The sequence below is a fragment of the Ischnura elegans genome, assembly GCF_921293095.1.
Source record: "Ischnura elegans chromosome 13 unlocalized genomic scaffold, ioIscEleg1.1 SUPER_13_unloc_4, whole genome shotgun sequence".
Classification (NCBI taxonomy): Eukaryota; Metazoa; Arthropoda; class Insecta; order Odonata; family Coenagrionidae; genus Ischnura; species Ischnura elegans.
This window is the reverse complement of record NW_025791660.1, coordinates 7,082,053-7,098,961: the sequence shown is the minus strand read 5'-3', so window position 1 is coordinate 7,098,961 and position 16,909 is coordinate 7,082,053. Positions and strand designations below refer to the sequence as shown.

Genomic DNA, 16,909 nt, shown 5'->3' with positions numbered 1-16,909 from the left:
GTCTCACGGTGGTTTCCTAGGAATTTCCCTGTAATTTGATGGAAGCTAGCTGAAGCGCGGAGTCCCAAGGGTATGCTTCGAGAAACTACCCTTCGTGGAATTTCTTCTACGGTAGTATCTAGTTTGAAGCCACGGAAGTAGTAGCTCCACAACCCATAGAGAATACGGGTTGGAGCCGCATAACCTACCGGTAGCTTCCGCTTGCTCTTTTGCCGGTGCTTCTGCATTAGGGAATACAAGTGGGAGCTAGTAGCTTAGTTAAGCATCTCATCGCCAGAAAGCTACCACGCATCGAGTTAGAGAATAGTCTTCCTGGGCTCTATCACTATGGTGTATTTCTGTGTCTTCATTTTGTTCATTTGGTGCTTGTAACTAATGAATTTTAACTGCTGCAAGCCTAGGCAGAATAATAATGCCACCACTTCCCATTATTTTCCGAAGCCTTTCCTGCATGAATACAAGCAAGCCACTTGCAAATCCAATTTACATGGGAAAAAAGCTGCTGTTATTGCTCTCCTTAGGTCTTTTGGTATGTTTACTAGGAGGGTAGTTCAGGAGACATTTTTCACGTGGCACTAATGAAATGGTCCCCTATGGGATATTTTTAGTCTGCACGGTGTTTCGGGGAAGTGAGGTAAGGAGGGATTCCAATCTCGACATCGTAAGGGCTGAGGCAGGAGGTCGAGGTAAGAAGATAAGGGGATAGGAACAAATGATAGGCCAGTCACAGTCAATATAAGTCCCAAGAGAAGGGAATCAATGTAATGCTTTAGATGATACATTCAAAGAGCATATTTCACCTGTGGAAATATAAAAAATGGCTTACAAAAGAAATACTACTTCTTTCCAGGGACAGCAATGTCGCCTCCAAAAATAACATGAATATGTTCATGAAAACTTTCTGTGGCATATCTGCTTTACCACTGACAACGGATTACTGTGGCATGGTGACATGGTATTTCCGCTTGAAAAGCTAAGGATCATGCGCTCTCACGGAAACAGTTCAGTATGACATCCTTGGTCAGTAAATTGAAGGAAACATGTGCATATAAGAAGAGGCTAACAGATGTATGCAGACTCATGAGATGCAGATGGATAAGTGGACTCCTAATGATCATACAAGGTCTTCTCTTTGGGGTTGAAAGAGATCCATTTTGAAAACTGGTTTCCTCGCAAGAAAAGAATGTCCTGGAGTATTTGTGTTGGGTGGCTCTGTTCACTATGGAAGGTGAGCAGGCAGTGGGCATGAGAACTGTCTCTAAATATGGATGACCACTCGTTGAAAAGAGCCATTTTCGCTCACCGGAGAGCAAAATACCAATAGAATAACTTAGGGCTTGGAAGATTGATGTAAGTATGCTTACTGCTGTCCCCATACCTACATATCGTTTTCCTATATTTTATGGCTAATTTTATCCATAACAAAAACACTCATCGGGTTATTCATACGCATTTTTAATACCAATACATCCTTTCTTTTTGCGCATTGAAGTTCTAGGCCAGCTCTCAGTCCGTGGAAATGATGTTGCTCAAATGGACCCAGAAGTATTCCAAGGCTCAGAAACACTTAATGGCTTCAATGATGCCGAATACAATACACAGATTGAAGAATATAAAGAAACAGAGTGAAATTCCTCCGCATAAAGAAGAGAAATGAAGAGCTAGAGCAAAAACTCATGTTATCACAGGTTGGAATGTATTTGGAGTTTTTTGTGAGAAATTTTTGCAGTGACAAAAGAAGGATTTCATCTTAATGTTCAAGAAATGTAAAAGTAAGTGAATAAAAAAGCAACATTATCTAAGATCATTTAGTTTATGTCTGTAATTCTTATGGGATGGAGGAATCTGAAAATTTTACAGCTGACTATTCATGAGTGCATATTTCTGTTTAACATAGATTTTGATACTAAGAGAGCAGTTTATCGGAGATCCTAAGGAACTATTGAACGACCCTAGTATTATTTTAGGATCCTTCACTCCCCATAGTACTATGAGTATGTAAGTGACCATCGGGTTTGTTTCTTAAATGATCGCCGGTAGTAATGGTGTAATCCCAAGAAAACATGTCATCTTATAGCCATTAGCTGTGCCAATTTTCCTATTTTATTCCGACAGTGATGATATTTATTCATCAATTCTATATAGTGGCCTATGCACTTAAGTTATGTTGTGAGTTATTTCCTCGTAAGTGATAAAAGGCAGATGAAGGCAGAGTCAATGTGAAAAGGAGATAATATATCGCGGACTGTCCACCTTTATGGACTCAATGCTTCACCATTTTCTCTTTGAACGATGATGCTTGTTGCGAATGTTTAATTATTTGAGAGCAATGAGAAATGGATCGCTGGACTCACCAAACTTCTATTGAATGGCACAAAAACTAAGTGACGTCATGGCAAATTTTGCAGTGATGAAACACTTTTTCCTTGACGAATGGCTTAATTGACTAGTGAAATATCACTCTGTATTTTTTGTTGCTAGTGACGTCTGCATATTTTTAAATAAACTTTTTTTTCGTCACTAATATTTCTTGGTAGACGTTAATTTTAAACATTTTGAGGCACCGAAATTTATAAAAGTGTAACTTAATTATCATGTCATTTTTTAACAATCACACCAATGAAAACAATTCATATCACCCAGAAACTTCATAGAGACTTCTAGTCGAACTTTTAGTTTGCATGAGAGAAAATAAGTTCAGCTTACGTGTAAGAAAATGTCTGTCTTTTTTACTGTATTAAAAGTCGATCCTCAAAAAGAATTTCTTATATTTATTATTATATTATTCAAAAACAGCCAACAGAGCTTTTACACTGCATAGAACAATTAAAATCTACAGCTTTAACAGATATAAATTACAAGTAGGATAAAACAGAGGTACAGAAGATGGCTGTCCTAAGCTGCCTCTTGAATCATCTGATGGGAACTGAATTATCCAGGGAAGGGTGAGTGGTCGAAAGTTTGTTGAAAAAGGTAGGGGGTCTGTGAGAGAGTGATCTCAGGGAGAGAGAGACGGAATTTATGTACAAGAATGTTAAGGTTGGAGGGACAGGCATAGGAGTAGATAATAGAGCAGTGTTCGAGGATTCGGAGAACTCTTCGGTGATGCGCGGTTTGAATGAAAAAGCAGCACGGATGTACAGTAAGCCGGCCCTTATTTTTCAGAATTGCGAAAAGTTATGTTTTCCTAGTCTCAAAATGATCGAAATGAGGTATATATTCACATGTTAAAATTTGGTTACTTTAAAATAACGGCAACCTGTGCCCCAAGGGCCCTAAGTACTGAGGACCCTTAATTGAGTTTAGTAAGTGCTGCGGGCCGTACTTCAGCGGCGGTGCGGGGTGGCGCCGTGGGGGGTGGCTTGCATTACGACGGACGATATCTCCTAAACGCTTAGAGATAGGTCAAACCAAACAGAAAATCGGCGCCAAAGGTCTTTACTTTCACGCTTTACATAGAAACAGCACTTTTTTGCTCCAAAAAACTCAATTAAGGGTCATCAGTACTTAGGGCCCTTGGGGACGGGTTGCTGTTATTTTAAAGTAACCAAATTTTAACACGTGAATGTAAACCTCATTTTGAGACTTGGAAAACATAACTTTTCGCAATTCTGAAAAATAAGGGCCGGCCTAATGTACAGCAGATGATAGAACGAATTATCACGACCCTAATGCATTTGAGAATTTTCCCTGTATTCCATAGTCTACAAAAACCACGAATAATTTTTCCATTAGTTCAACAAGTTTCCATTCTAATTTTCCACACGTTAAGTGTTCCCTCCGATTGATTTATGACTTATTTTTTCTATGCATACATAGGTTCCAGAAAGCAACCACTAGGGTGTTTGGCTTGGGGTGATTATTCATTAGTCTGCGACAGGGATTAGATTAGTCCAAATAATAATTAAATAAAGTATCCAATTGCATCTTAGCTTTTAGTTTCAATCGGAATTTCTTTGTTAGAAAGCAAACAACCAAGATATATAACCTCAATGGTTTAATATTTTAATTTGCAGTATCGGTATTTGAAATTTATTTTAACTGCGCAAATATTATGGGTTAGCTTAAGAGTGTGTCACTGCAAACAATTTTTAGCAAATTGAAATTTTAGAATCTCACTTTAACTTTATAACTCATCACCACGACTAGTTAATGTAACCTATATCCAAAGGAAATATGGTACCTAGTAGGGATAATAGGGTAGTTTCCGTCATCAAAGAAAACGAAAGGCATTGATTGCGATTCGTTACCCACCATTTGTGTATTCATAATACACAAATTATTTGGTTTTAGAAATACTGGTTTAGACGAATGGCAATGGTCAATTTTTATCCTCATTTGAAAAAGGTCAGATTGGCGCCCATGCGATTCGACTCCACTTGACGTCACGGGGACCTAGTGTCTATGCGAGTACACAGGAGTTATACATCGTCTGAGATTACCAATGCATGCATGAGGCACAGAGCTCAGGGAAACATTCTTAATAATCACTTATTAAAGCTGGCTAAGGTCGGAAAGCTTTCTTTGTTTAGTAAGGTATTAATAATACTTATTTAAGCCAGGTGCCACCAGCTAGCAGGGTAATCGGCTACCTGCTAGCAGCCTGCGTCATATCAGCGCTCAAAGCCTCGCCCCAAGGTCACTTCACTTGCAGCAACATGCATCAGAACGACGTCACTCGGAGTTTTCCCGGCATTCATACTTAGCCGTCGCGTTTTCGCGCGCTTGAAAATTTTCACTTTTCATTTATTGGCGAAAAATAGATATCGTCACTTAAAAATCTAAAAGCGTGAAATATGGACTCCAGGAGTAAAAATCTTTCGATTTAGGCAATAAAAATATAATAGGAAATACCCTATCGTCGTAAATATACCGTCCAAATTTTAAAGCATGATTCGGCATTATAAATTTTCATGCTATCAATCTGAAAATTAAGGGTTCCATGACTTTTTAATGTAAATGAAACTTAATTTGTCCGCACTTTCTGCTTCCAAATATGTTTTTCAGGCCACCATTACCCTATAGGCAGCCTACATCGTAGTGATGTATATTTTTATTAATAAAAGAAGACATAAATATTCCATCAGCTGAAGTGTACTAGGTACCACTTACCAATTAGTATCGCACCAATAACTGAAGGATTGAAAGACTAATACGTCTACATTGAAAACTAAAATCTACCATTGGTTTGTCATCCTATCCACGCCTGACAAATATGAAACTCGTTAAGTTGTATATGAAAATCTATGTTTATACATAATATGATGAAAAAATAGGTGGTGAAAATACGAAAATTATTGAAAAGTTACTTCGGTAGAAAACATGAAGAAGTCGTGCCAGCAGATTCTGTATCCAAAGCAAACGCTGGGGGAAGTATATCAGGAAATTCCTACTTCTCTAGTTGGTTACTTTCCAGGGAGCAATTTAGTTATAATATCCCGTCCCTCGGATGGAACTTTAAGCCTTGATACCAACCGTGCCTTTCGTATGAACGACGAAGCCGGGTTTCCTTCCACACTCCCTTCCCTCTTTCCTCTAAGAAATGCAAATTCACTATACTCTCTCAGTCGACTTCGGCAAATGCAATACAGTCAGACTGGCGACTCAAAAACGTCACCTTTGAATATGATAACCACGTTGGAGACTCCCATTTGAGAAGATTCCATCCTTCGTGGATGTGTCGATGTTCTGCTTATCTCCATCGTGTGTTTATCCCTTATCTTCTTTGTATCCTCCTCTCATCCCCTTATAATATTTTTTGGATATTTCCTGTTGCCTCCTCCTGGTGGAATGGTTGAATCTTTAGTACGTGACCACCTTCGACTGTGTTCAACCGCAAGTGCAATCATACCGAAATCCATCCTATGCATACCATCAATGGTAATTTGAGTCATATGAGTATAACGGCTTATCCCTTAGGATGCGGGAGTTAACGATTTTAGCTGCCAGCCGGTGCAGCAAAGACCCCTTGTGCAGAAGCCAATGAAAATAAGGGAGAAATACAACACTTTTGAGGTTAAAAGAAGTTGTTTTAGTGAGTACCATCCAATAGTACAGTTTATAAATATGGCTTCTTATGCTTTATAGGTTTTTTACGTTAGGAAAGCCGTGGCTCAAATTCGAATGATATTATCATTTAACGCGTTGCCAAGAGGTCGAGACGATTAGGATTTGGAGTTCAGTAAACGCATGCGTCAGAAATAAACACTTTTTATAAATATATAAAAATAATAAATATTTCATGGAAATGGATTGTTCCAGCAATCTCGGCCTAGCGCGCAGCCTCCGAGTCTCCAGCGGCTCCCTGACTTAACTCTTCACTTATCATTTAATCCACTTAACATCTGCGGAATGTTTTCAGTACGGCAGCAGATGTTTGTTACGAATCGATTAGCTTTCCTATTCGATTTTATTCAGTTCTCGTATTTATTTTTTATGTTGTAATCAGTTCACGGATTAAGTATTTCTACTCCGGATCCCATACGCTCGCTGCATATTCAAGGTGCGGTCCGACGAACGTGAAATATCACCGTTCTTTTACTTTCTCATCCGAAAAGCTTCCCACAATACGCTTGACGAATCACAACCTCATCAGATATGTTATGTGTAGTATGCGTTGCTCACGATAGTTTTTAAGTTATCATGACTCCCACGTACTTCGCTTGGTAATACAGTAGATTCCAGTTAATCGGGACTGGTGCACTTTGCCCCAATTAGGTGGCTGCCCAAATTAGGAGAATTGTCGTGTACATGGGCATAAAAACCTTTGAAATGGTAGAAAGAAGACTGAAGAATGTTTATAATGCAACACAAGTTTATTTAACTAAGAATTTTATCAATGAATCAGAGCGTTTAGTTAATTTATTATAATTTTTTATAAGAATTATGACATTTTTGTTAAAAATATTTTCACAGCCTCGGGCGACGCTAAGTGAATGTCTTTTACTAAGTCCTATTAAAGAAAAGTCCTATCCTCTTGCGGATACTATAACATCAAGAGCTTTCAGAATAGGGCAAGAATAGGGACACTTGTAAAAAATAAGAGCAAATCAAAGGAGTAAAATATAAAAAATAGTAATCTGAAAACAAAAAATATTCAATTTCGTCGCGAGCATAGAGTCTATGTCGCCGACTCATGGCCCAATAAAGCGGCACTCTGTCCCAAATAGGCGGAGAATACTCTGGGATATTCCTATCTATTGGGTTCTGTTCTTCAAGATCTGCCCCAATCAAGCGGCTGCCCCAAGTAACCGGTGAACCCATTAAACGGAATCTACTCTACTGTCCACTGCATAAGCATACGGATAGTTGCACGACTTCCGCAAGAAATGTACCGCCGTGCATTTGCTAAGACTAATTTGGAGTCCCCACTCTTGGCTGCACAGATTAACGTTTTTTTTTAATCCAAAGATAGTTTTTTAAGTCATATTTTGATCATTGATTTTTCGATATATGACGACAGGGTATTTCTCGAAGAAGCGTATTGTTTCTGCTAATTCAGGACCAGAGAAATGTGCCGTAGACATCATTTGGAGTTAAAAAACTATTAATATTCTTCGTTGACATTCCATCAGCTAGTTCCATTCCGTTCGAGAAATTTACTTCACATTTTAGTTCATAGGCGGAACGTACTTTTTCTTAAATATTCATTCAAAAATTTCAGATGCGACTCGGCAGGGTTGAATATTATGCGATAACGTCAAAGTTTATTCAATTTATAACATTCTACGTTGTTCAATAAACACACACACACACATTTGCACTAGCAAATTCCTTATAATATTTTTTCTTTGTTTTTAAAATAAAGTAAATACTTTCTTAATTTAACATTTTATTCGCATGTCCACTTTCACTATACATGGTGAAAAGACGCATCCGCACTTGTGCGTAGATAAATCGATAGGAGAATTCAAATTGAGCTCATTTTCATAATCTAACATTTTCATGGATACGGCAGTTTCTGGAGCAATTTTTGGGACCAGTTTTCACAAAAATCACTCCCTCTGGTGCGTATTACAATCGGTATGAAGGCTTCCGTTTGCGAGAGAAGTAAATGTTTATAAAATGGTGTGTAAAATGTTATGGAGGGCCAGAACATAGAGTAAACAGGACCAAATTGCATCCTTTATTCTTATTTTTCCGCGATGATCCACCACCTTAGAAAAAATTCCGATACACTAGCCCAAAGGTATTAACAATCGCCCCCTGAAAACATTTTTCATTCGTGGCCCTTGAAAAACATTTTTTTTAAAACGTGCGTTAGAAATTATCAACTCGACGTCATTTCTCCTTTTCTCTTCTTTGAAAACAATTGGAAAGCTGTTCCATTAAAAAGCTTTCAAATGCCGCAAACCGCATTAAAAAAATAAGATTTCTTGGAGCATGTGTACTGCGTTCATTTGTGAGCACAAAAAAATCTGTCTGCGTGGTCTTTACTCGCGCGGATGATAGGAGGGGCAAAGCGGATGTCTCCTCCGCATGGTTACCCACTCTCTGCGTAAGCTTCCACTGACGACAATGTAATCGTATTCACGGGCCCATTGAGGAGCGCAGACCGGCCACGTCCATGCGAAAAAGGCATTATCTTTCGTTAACGAAATATGTAACACGAAAAATTCGCATCATGGTGTAAAGTGGAGATTTCTGAAGAATATGAAGTAGAACTCTTGGAAAAAAAGTCAGCGAGAAAGGAAATGAGAGCGATATTACGATCGCGTTTTAAAAGTTGTGGTCATGTTTGGGCCACTGTATCTCAGTAACGGGTCGAATTGATGTAAAATGGCTTATGCATATATAGGTGGTAATCATTTAAAAGTATTTACGCTAACTTTAAAGTCTACATCTCAAAAAACGTCATTTTGGAATTTTGTCCAGCTGTTTTCGTTTTCAGCCCACTGTGCGGTGGAACGAAAATAAATCATTTCTCTATAAACACTACGAATTCAAACTGCATATTCATCATTAGGAAGTAACGAGAAATTAAATATGCTCCATATCTGCAGAGAACGGTAAAATTAATAATCGTATACATAAAATATTACAATAAAATGGAATAATAACTTAGTATAATAAATTAAAAATTCCCTACTTAAAACTAAAAGTATATTTAATTCTTAACCTGCAGCCTTATAAATCAATCCTAGACGAAAAAAATGTGAAATAGAGTGAAAATAAGACTTAAATAAGTTTCCGCAGGATATTTACGTAAGAATACTCCTTGCGCCGAAACCTTTTCCCTCCGCTAGATCCGAGCGTCATCTATACACGACGGCAAACAAATCATAAACAATGTAAACAATTTTGTGCATAACGACTTATTTAGATTAGTTTTGTTAAAATGTAAAAGCCTTAATCATGGCGAAGTTAAAATTCTTTTCCTTCGGGCTGAAAGTGCAATGGGTTCACTATAGAGAAGAATATGGGAAAGGGATTTAAACATGGCACATGTTTGAGATGACATCATTTCTTTGAGATTATTCCTTTATCGTCTGAGATTATTGTTGTACTTGTAATAGAAAAACTCAACCCCAGTGATAACTTACACGACTCATGGAACACATTTCTTATTCTCCTTCTAAGTCTATCTATCAACTTTCGTCTTTTTAATGCCTTTTATTCTAATATTGTTACGTCCGAGATTTATGTGTATTTATGATTCATTTACGCGAGCTTTATACATTCCTGGCACGCATTAACATTTTTTAAGGATGGAACATTTTAGCATTTACATTCAATAAATTTCAAACATAAATGTCTTTCTTGTCATTGGATGCAGTTGCGCAGCGAGGGGGGAGGGGTTTGGGGAATAAAACCGCCCCCTGAGCTCAGAGAAATTTTTTAGTTTAATCCATATTATATTATAATATGTAAGGATATTTTAAGCATATTGTAAAGGTTATCGCTTATCCTGGTGGGTATTCCATACAACCACACACCCCTTAGTATAAGTTGCACCTAAACCCCCCCTAGACCTAATTCCTAGCTGCGCCCCTGATTGGATGGAGCGAAACATGATTGCTAAGAGCTCACTACAAATGCGCAAATACTTAATTCTTATGTTATATATTTAATTACATTTTACAGTATTGTACTGAGAATTAAAACGTACACAGGAAGAGTTGTCTCAACAAAATCAATTTAGAAAATTCGCAAATGCGAATTTATGATTTCATTTAGTTATACTAGAAAATTATAAACTCAATGACCTTCTGCGTAATCGCATAATATTTGACCCTGCCTAGTCACCTTCGAATATTAGAGAGGAATATTTAAAAAAAAATTACTACGCCAACGTGCAAAAATCTGTGGTATACACGTCGAACGGAACATACATATAAGTGGCACGAATATTAAGTAAGAGTATTCATAGTTTTAATTAAAATTTCTGTCAATTGCACATGAGTCTGAGTTCTTATTCCTTGAGGAAAAGGCAATAACAGAGGCCATTAATTATTCGCAAAGATTACTTTGCGCGGGATCAACGATGGACCAACGTTCATAGGAAAAATTACTTTGGCAGTTTGTTTAAGCATCGAAAAAATGAGCATGAAAGCTTTTTTAAGAAAGGGAAAAGTTGAAGTACGATTCGGTCGATTTTGAAATCCACCGAAAAGTATCGAGTGCGTAGGGTCGTAAGTATTTCCTTCTTTAGAAGATCATCAATGATTTTATGCCAACCGTTAATGATGGAAGATTTCTTATACTACGCCGTATAAAGAGCATAAAATAGACCGAACCGTAATCCTTATCTATATTTTATTTGAAACGCTGATGAGATGTTCTTATCAATGTAGTTTTTGGTGGGTATGAAGTCATTGAGGAAGTTATATTCTAGCCTATCCGCCAAATTCTAATCGCACTGCAACTATTTCAACTCTCGTGGCTAAACTCAGCGTCCAAAGATAAATAAAGAAGCGTTTAGGTCGTGAATGCGGATATCTCTCCACTCCTGATATCTTATCTCCCCACCAAATTCACTCTGCCTTCACCTGTCTTTTGTCTCTTAACAAGTTCGCTGCCGATTCGGTCATGATGACCGAAACACGTACTTCATCTTCTTCGCACCGTTTCGGTCATAACGATTGAAGAGTGAGTCACTTTCTTTTAGCCTCTCGTAGTACGGGGTTGGTCATGGCTGCTTTAGTATATGATTTGACCGACACGGCGCACACAGGCGAATGCACACGAAACTCAAATGGAAAGTATCCAATTATTGAAAGGAAAGGAAGAAGAGAAAAAGAACGTCGGCGCAATGGGTGAATTCGTTTAAAAATCAGCGGTAGGGAACGTGTTAAGACGAAATATTTCCCATTATCTCTTTCGTTCAAAGGCCGCTCTCTAGGAATGAAAGGGAAAAATACCCTTTTCATGTGGAAGCATTAAACAACAGGTATAGCTACAGTACAATAGCTATATGGGCAGAGATAAGTTCCAACGAATAAAAGTCTTCCCTCTGCAGCCATTTTCTTGCAAGCGAAAATCAAGAAAACCCCAAGGCTGCCGCCCACCTACCATGAGTCGATGACGTCACGAGGGTTCTCGTTTGTGGTCAACCCAACTCATTGCATGAAAGCCTTGATAATTTAGGACTACATTTCCTTAGCGCTGGCCCTGTATGGTTTTTCGAACAAAAAATATGAAATGCTAAACTCCGAGAAATTCTAAGCAAGTGAAATTGGCAAAGAAAAAGTCAGATCAATCTCTGCGAAAAGTGTAGTAAGAGTACTCTTTACGCTGAACTTTTATTACTATTGATCACAGAACTTAGAGCAATCTGTTTGGACCACTCTTATTTAAAATACATTTACTCTTTTTCTGCCCCTTTGAAAATTTTCTTACTCCCTAAAAATTTTTTCTCCTTATAATTCATTGCCAGCCGTGTTAGGTTTACCATTGACAAGAAATATTACGTCGCTGCTGGATAGCAGGATATTTTTAAGTAATATTAAAAAAATACCTCAGTAGACATTACCACGCACGGACTCGAATGACATACCTATAATAGATTAGAATTTTTTTATATTATTCTATAAAATCTCTCCTTAAAGTCAGAAACAAGACCTTTCATGGATGAATATATATGACCGAGATCACGCATGTTAGGAAAAAAAAGCTACGATTTATGCTGTTATGAGCAGATAACTCAAATTGCCAACGATTTTAAGCGTTGCAGGGGCGCAGCTAATAATTAAGGCTAGGGGGGGTTTAGGCACAACTAATACTTAGGGGAGTGGAGGTAAAGCATACCCGCCAGGATAAACAGGAGTTTATGGGGCTCTCCTCCAAAACTTTTTATGAAAAGTGGTTCGAATTTGCGTGTTTTACGGCTTTCTGAGGGATGTTTGATTAACCCTAACACTATTCTATAAGTAATAGCGATCCGAATAAGTAAAATGGACTAATCTTAAAAATTTCTCTGAGCCTTGGGGGGGAGGGGATGTATCCCCCATATCCCCCTCTCGCTGCACCAATGCCAAAAACGATCATAAAACTCCCGTTTCCGTTTTTCCTTTTTCCACGCATTCGATGTAGATTATTCCATATGCGTCCAAATCGTCGTTGCCATGACCTGACTGGCTCATTTTACCATCTTCGCCCGCTAAGTAGCCTTTATCTTCAAAAAATCCCTTGTTTTACCTGTTAATTTGTCTACGTAGTATAGTGATGAATCCATACTTCATCGAAGGTAATGTTTCAACGCGGAAAATCTCTAGGACTGCGAAGTAACAGCGCCAAAACAACCTTTGAGTTGACCACGCGAACGAAGCGCTTTGCACTTCGAACGCGCGACATGTATTTATAAAATACATGAATGCATTTTAGTGCAATGGAACACAAAATTTGTACACTCGTAAAATTTTCTAAATGAAGTTGGTGATGTAAATATAGATGCTGATATTTACGGAGCCTTTGAAATAAAGGAAGAGACATCTGGTGCAGTGCATCATGGCGGTCCTCTTTCTAAACTCCTACGAAAAGGTATTAGTACTTTTCAGTTAACTCATTTTCAAAAAGCGGAGTTGTCCTGAGTAGAGGAAGAACTAAAATATTGCATTAATTATTTCTCCTAATTCTTTAATCGTAATGTGCAGATAGAAATTAAAAAAGAATTGAGTTGACACCCTTCAATTAAAAAATTTCACCAGGTCTTTTAATGATTTTGTGTAAGAAAAATTACGTATTTCTCAAAGAGATATTCTATTGACCACAGTAGGCATATTTTGCGTCTGTCAATAAAATATATCAGAAAAATTCCGTTTTTTTATGTGATTTGAGTTATCACTGTCTTTCACAACAATATATTGGTCGAAAGACGACGATAAGGCGTGGATTTGGTTAGGAAATCATTGAGCCAAAGCATATTTATATTATTGAAAAAAATACACTTTTCAAACACATCCTGTCTGGACAAAAAAGACAGATTTATAAATCATGGCCTATATTTGATGACTTGAATTTTAAATTTTTTACATTCGGGATACTTGCGCATCATTTGTCAATTGATGAGCAAATGATACATCACTTCGCCGCAGTGCAAAAATTTTCTTTAAAAACAAGACATTTAGATTTGGCTTTAAACTTCGCCGATTATGTTTTTTAGATGACTTTAGGATTCAACCAGGCGATGGTAAACGACTTTGATCGAAAGTAAGGCTAGGAAGCAAGTGTTATTCTGGAATTTCTCAAGGTTTTCTCTGAACCTACTAACAATCGCATGTTTTTCAATGACTTCGTTATATCGCGCATACTATTTATTGTTTTGAAAGAATAAGGATTTTAGGCACTGGAATGCGGAAGTGTCTGATAGAATGTAGTAAAAACGTCGACATAAAACCGAGAGAAACATGAAAATAAGCAATTTTTTTAAGTAAGCAAATTTCTCAATTTTTTCCCTGATCCCACTAATCAGCATATGTTTTTCAATAACTTCCTCACATCTTTAAAAACTACATTTGTTTTGAAAGAAAAAGGATTTTTTACACTGCCTTCATACGTGAAAATAGATAGGGGGTGCCTGATATAATTTAGTGATAACATCGGTATAAAACCGAGGGAAACGTGAAAACAAGCATTTTATGAAGCTGTATGTCAGTATTGTTTGATGGAATGATAACTCGAATGTCACTGTAGACAGCAATACATGTTCTGTGCTTACATTGGTCAAAAGGGAAACGTTTCAGCAGACAAAAATACTATTCCACTGCCTCGAGTTATTGGGGAGTGTAGTAAATGGATAAAAGGTCTGTACATTAATGATAATGCAAATTCAAAATACCACATTAAAATTCGTAGGGAAAGGAGGTCCTAGTTTATAAACTCATGATTGGTAGTAAATGCAATGTAGTTACAATAACTGCGGGTTGAGCTGGAAAATTATTACTTTTACTCTTAAAATGGATTCCTATCATATGCATAACAAAATTTAAAAAATATAAAAATATCTACATTTGATTACCGATTATGCTTGAATTTTTTAAGGATAAGGTGGGCTATGGAGCACAGCACTAAAAAGCATCATGGCAAATACGAGGTGAACATCAGGAGGTCCTTCTGCACTTTCTGACAAAATTTGTCATCATTGAATCTGATACACCTTACGGGATATACTCATTTCAAACCAAAACATATCACTGAAACTTTGAGCATTACAAAATTTATTTTATGTGTGGAGCATGAAATGCAATATTGGATAAAGGTCCATAACAGTTTGCAGCAAAAATAAAAAAAAACTGGTTCAATCATATCACATTCAATGAAATGCTATTTCTACAAGTGTGCCTTGAATGGCATCGTACAGAATACGTGTGTGAATAAGTGTGATACCACATAAGTAATTTAATTATAGAAACAATATGCATACATTTACAACTACATGATAATCCATTTGATTTTTGAAAAAATAAATACATTACTTCCTCATAGTATCATGACATTTTAAAAAGAAAAATAAATGTGATGAAAAATAATGCAAAATAAATTAGAACAAGCAATACCTTAAGTGAGGATATCTTGCAATTCCTCTTCAGAGATAAGCCAACTGAGAAAAATTCAAAAGAGAATTATTCAGAAATGCATTGTTTTTCTCATAGATATGCATTCATTATCCTAGAAAATCAATTACAAGTAATAATCATAAAGCAATTTACATGTAAATTATTTACCATCAGATATGATTATAAAATATTTTTTTAAATCCACATATAATGAAACTACTGCAGATTAGTTTACGAAATAAATATATTATATTTATATCTAATGGATCATATTTACAAAATCTGGATGGTTAATCTTGCCTTACCAACTAGAGTGGTGTAGCACAGGTAAAATTATCAATTCAGAAATACCTTAGAAAAATCAATCGTTGTAAATGGATTTTCTTTTGGAAAAAACTACACATCATAACAACCACATTTCTGTTGTCACCAGGTAGCAGAGAGACAATAAAATAACACCAAATTATATAATTACAGACACGAATGAGCAACAAATACTAATGCAAAAAATAGAAAAAGTAAAATTGTGAAACATAAAAAGTAATAAAAAAAACCAAACCCATTTACCAAATGGAGATTGGACCAAAAAAAGAGCCATTTTAAAAAATATGCCCTAGATATACGATGAAACTCAAAGAAAGGAGGCCTCACAAAGCCATGAAATAGGAATAGCTATATTTCTTATAAAGAGAACTGGTAACATGTTTAACCATTATATTCACTTAAATCCTTGAAAACCAAGCAGCAATCCTGAGGATTTCGAGACATTTACATTTTGCTTATAAATAAGCAAATGCACATTTCCAGTCAACTGAATACTATACAAAGGATATGTGAATATTGGAAATATATACGTGAATGAATGATTGCAATGATCTTCTCTAACGTCAGTGAAAGTTTGAAAAAGACCAGCAAGAATATAAATGGACTAAGGTCACAAACATGTAGGAAAATGAATTTAAGAACCTAATTACTTAATTACGACATTTCATAAATGCCTTCCAACTAGTAAAAATTGAAAAAAATCCCATCTTAACTATTGTATGTCAAATAAGACAAGATTGTAAATTGATATTCTACATCACATTTAAATTGTATAGCATATCTTTGAAATTAATAATCTTTGACGAATATAGTGTTTTGCCTACTACACAATGTTATGCCTACATCATTATAATTGCAAACTACAGGGAAATGTCTCACAAGTGAATGAGGCCAAACAAGGTCAGAGCAATGAACCAAAACAAACTAATGTTTATCAAAGGGCTACACAAACATGAGTACATCCGGCAAAATATGATTATAAATCTGGAAAGAGCTGTATATGTTCCAAATAGATTTATGTGCACAATGGCTTTCAGATAAATTGTAGCATTACATTGGTAAGCTAAAATGGTCCATTCCTTCCATTTACTAACAGCGCAAATGCGATGCAATATGATATATTATCAAAAATACAAGTATCCCAACGGCATGACTAGGAAAAGACTGACCAAATTAATTGATTGACTGTCCACAAGATTAAAACAACATGCAAATCAAAATGTGATCACCTACCGAATGAAAAAAAGCAATGTAGCAAGCATGAAATCAACATAAATGTCTGAGTATAATAATAAAATAGGTGTTACGATTGCACTAAATACACAAGTAATGCAGTTAACCCAATAAAAAACTGAGAGGCTTAAAGAAAATAAATGATTGTGAACGGGATGTTCATCTTCAGGACTGACTCCATCAAAATCTCCTATGTACATCAGGCAAAATTCATCTCTGAAACAGATAATATAAATTAATGGATTAAAAAGTAGTGCAATCACAAACAAATTGCAATGTCAAAATTAGGTCAATATTCATAGTGAGATAAAATATTACTTCCATTTACAAGAATGCAATGGCAGTATCTATAAGGGTTA

General features: G+C 36.4%; 3 protein-coding genes across 12 annotated transcripts in view; 1 reads left to right on the top strand and 2 right to left on the bottom strand.

Annotated features, from left to right (window-relative positions):
- Nucleotides 1-16,909, top strand: part of LOC124173201 — a 323,014-nt gene that overhangs the window by 6,517 nt on the left and 299,588 nt on the right. For 6 of the 10 annotated variants that reach the window (XR_006868446.1, XR_006868440.1, XR_006868445.1 and 3 more), the window contains one exon: nt 851-1,804. The exons of 2 other annotated variants lie outside the window; for them this stretch is intronic. The gene's annotated coding sequence lies outside the window, so the exon portion shown is untranslated. Of the gene's footprint in view, nt 1-850; nt 1,805-16,909 lie in introns of those variants that run through there. 2 more of the 10 variants (XR_006868441.1, XR_006868442.1) reach the window with 2 other exon arrangements.
- The window catches only part of LOC124173199, a 195,115-nt gene that overhangs the window by 155,467 nt on the left and 22,739 nt on the right, over nt 1-16,909 (bottom strand). The window lies entirely within an intron of this gene.
- LOC124173198 overlaps nt 15,428-16,909 on the bottom strand; it is a 42,796-nt gene continuing 41,314 nt past the window's right edge. The window contains exon 5 of the mRNA XM_046552721.1: nt 15,428-16,766. Coding sequence (XP_046408677.1) covers nt 16,761-16,766 — 6 coding nt within the window. The 3' untranslated portion in view covers nt 15,428-16,760. The remainder of the gene's footprint in view (nt 16,767-16,909) is intronic.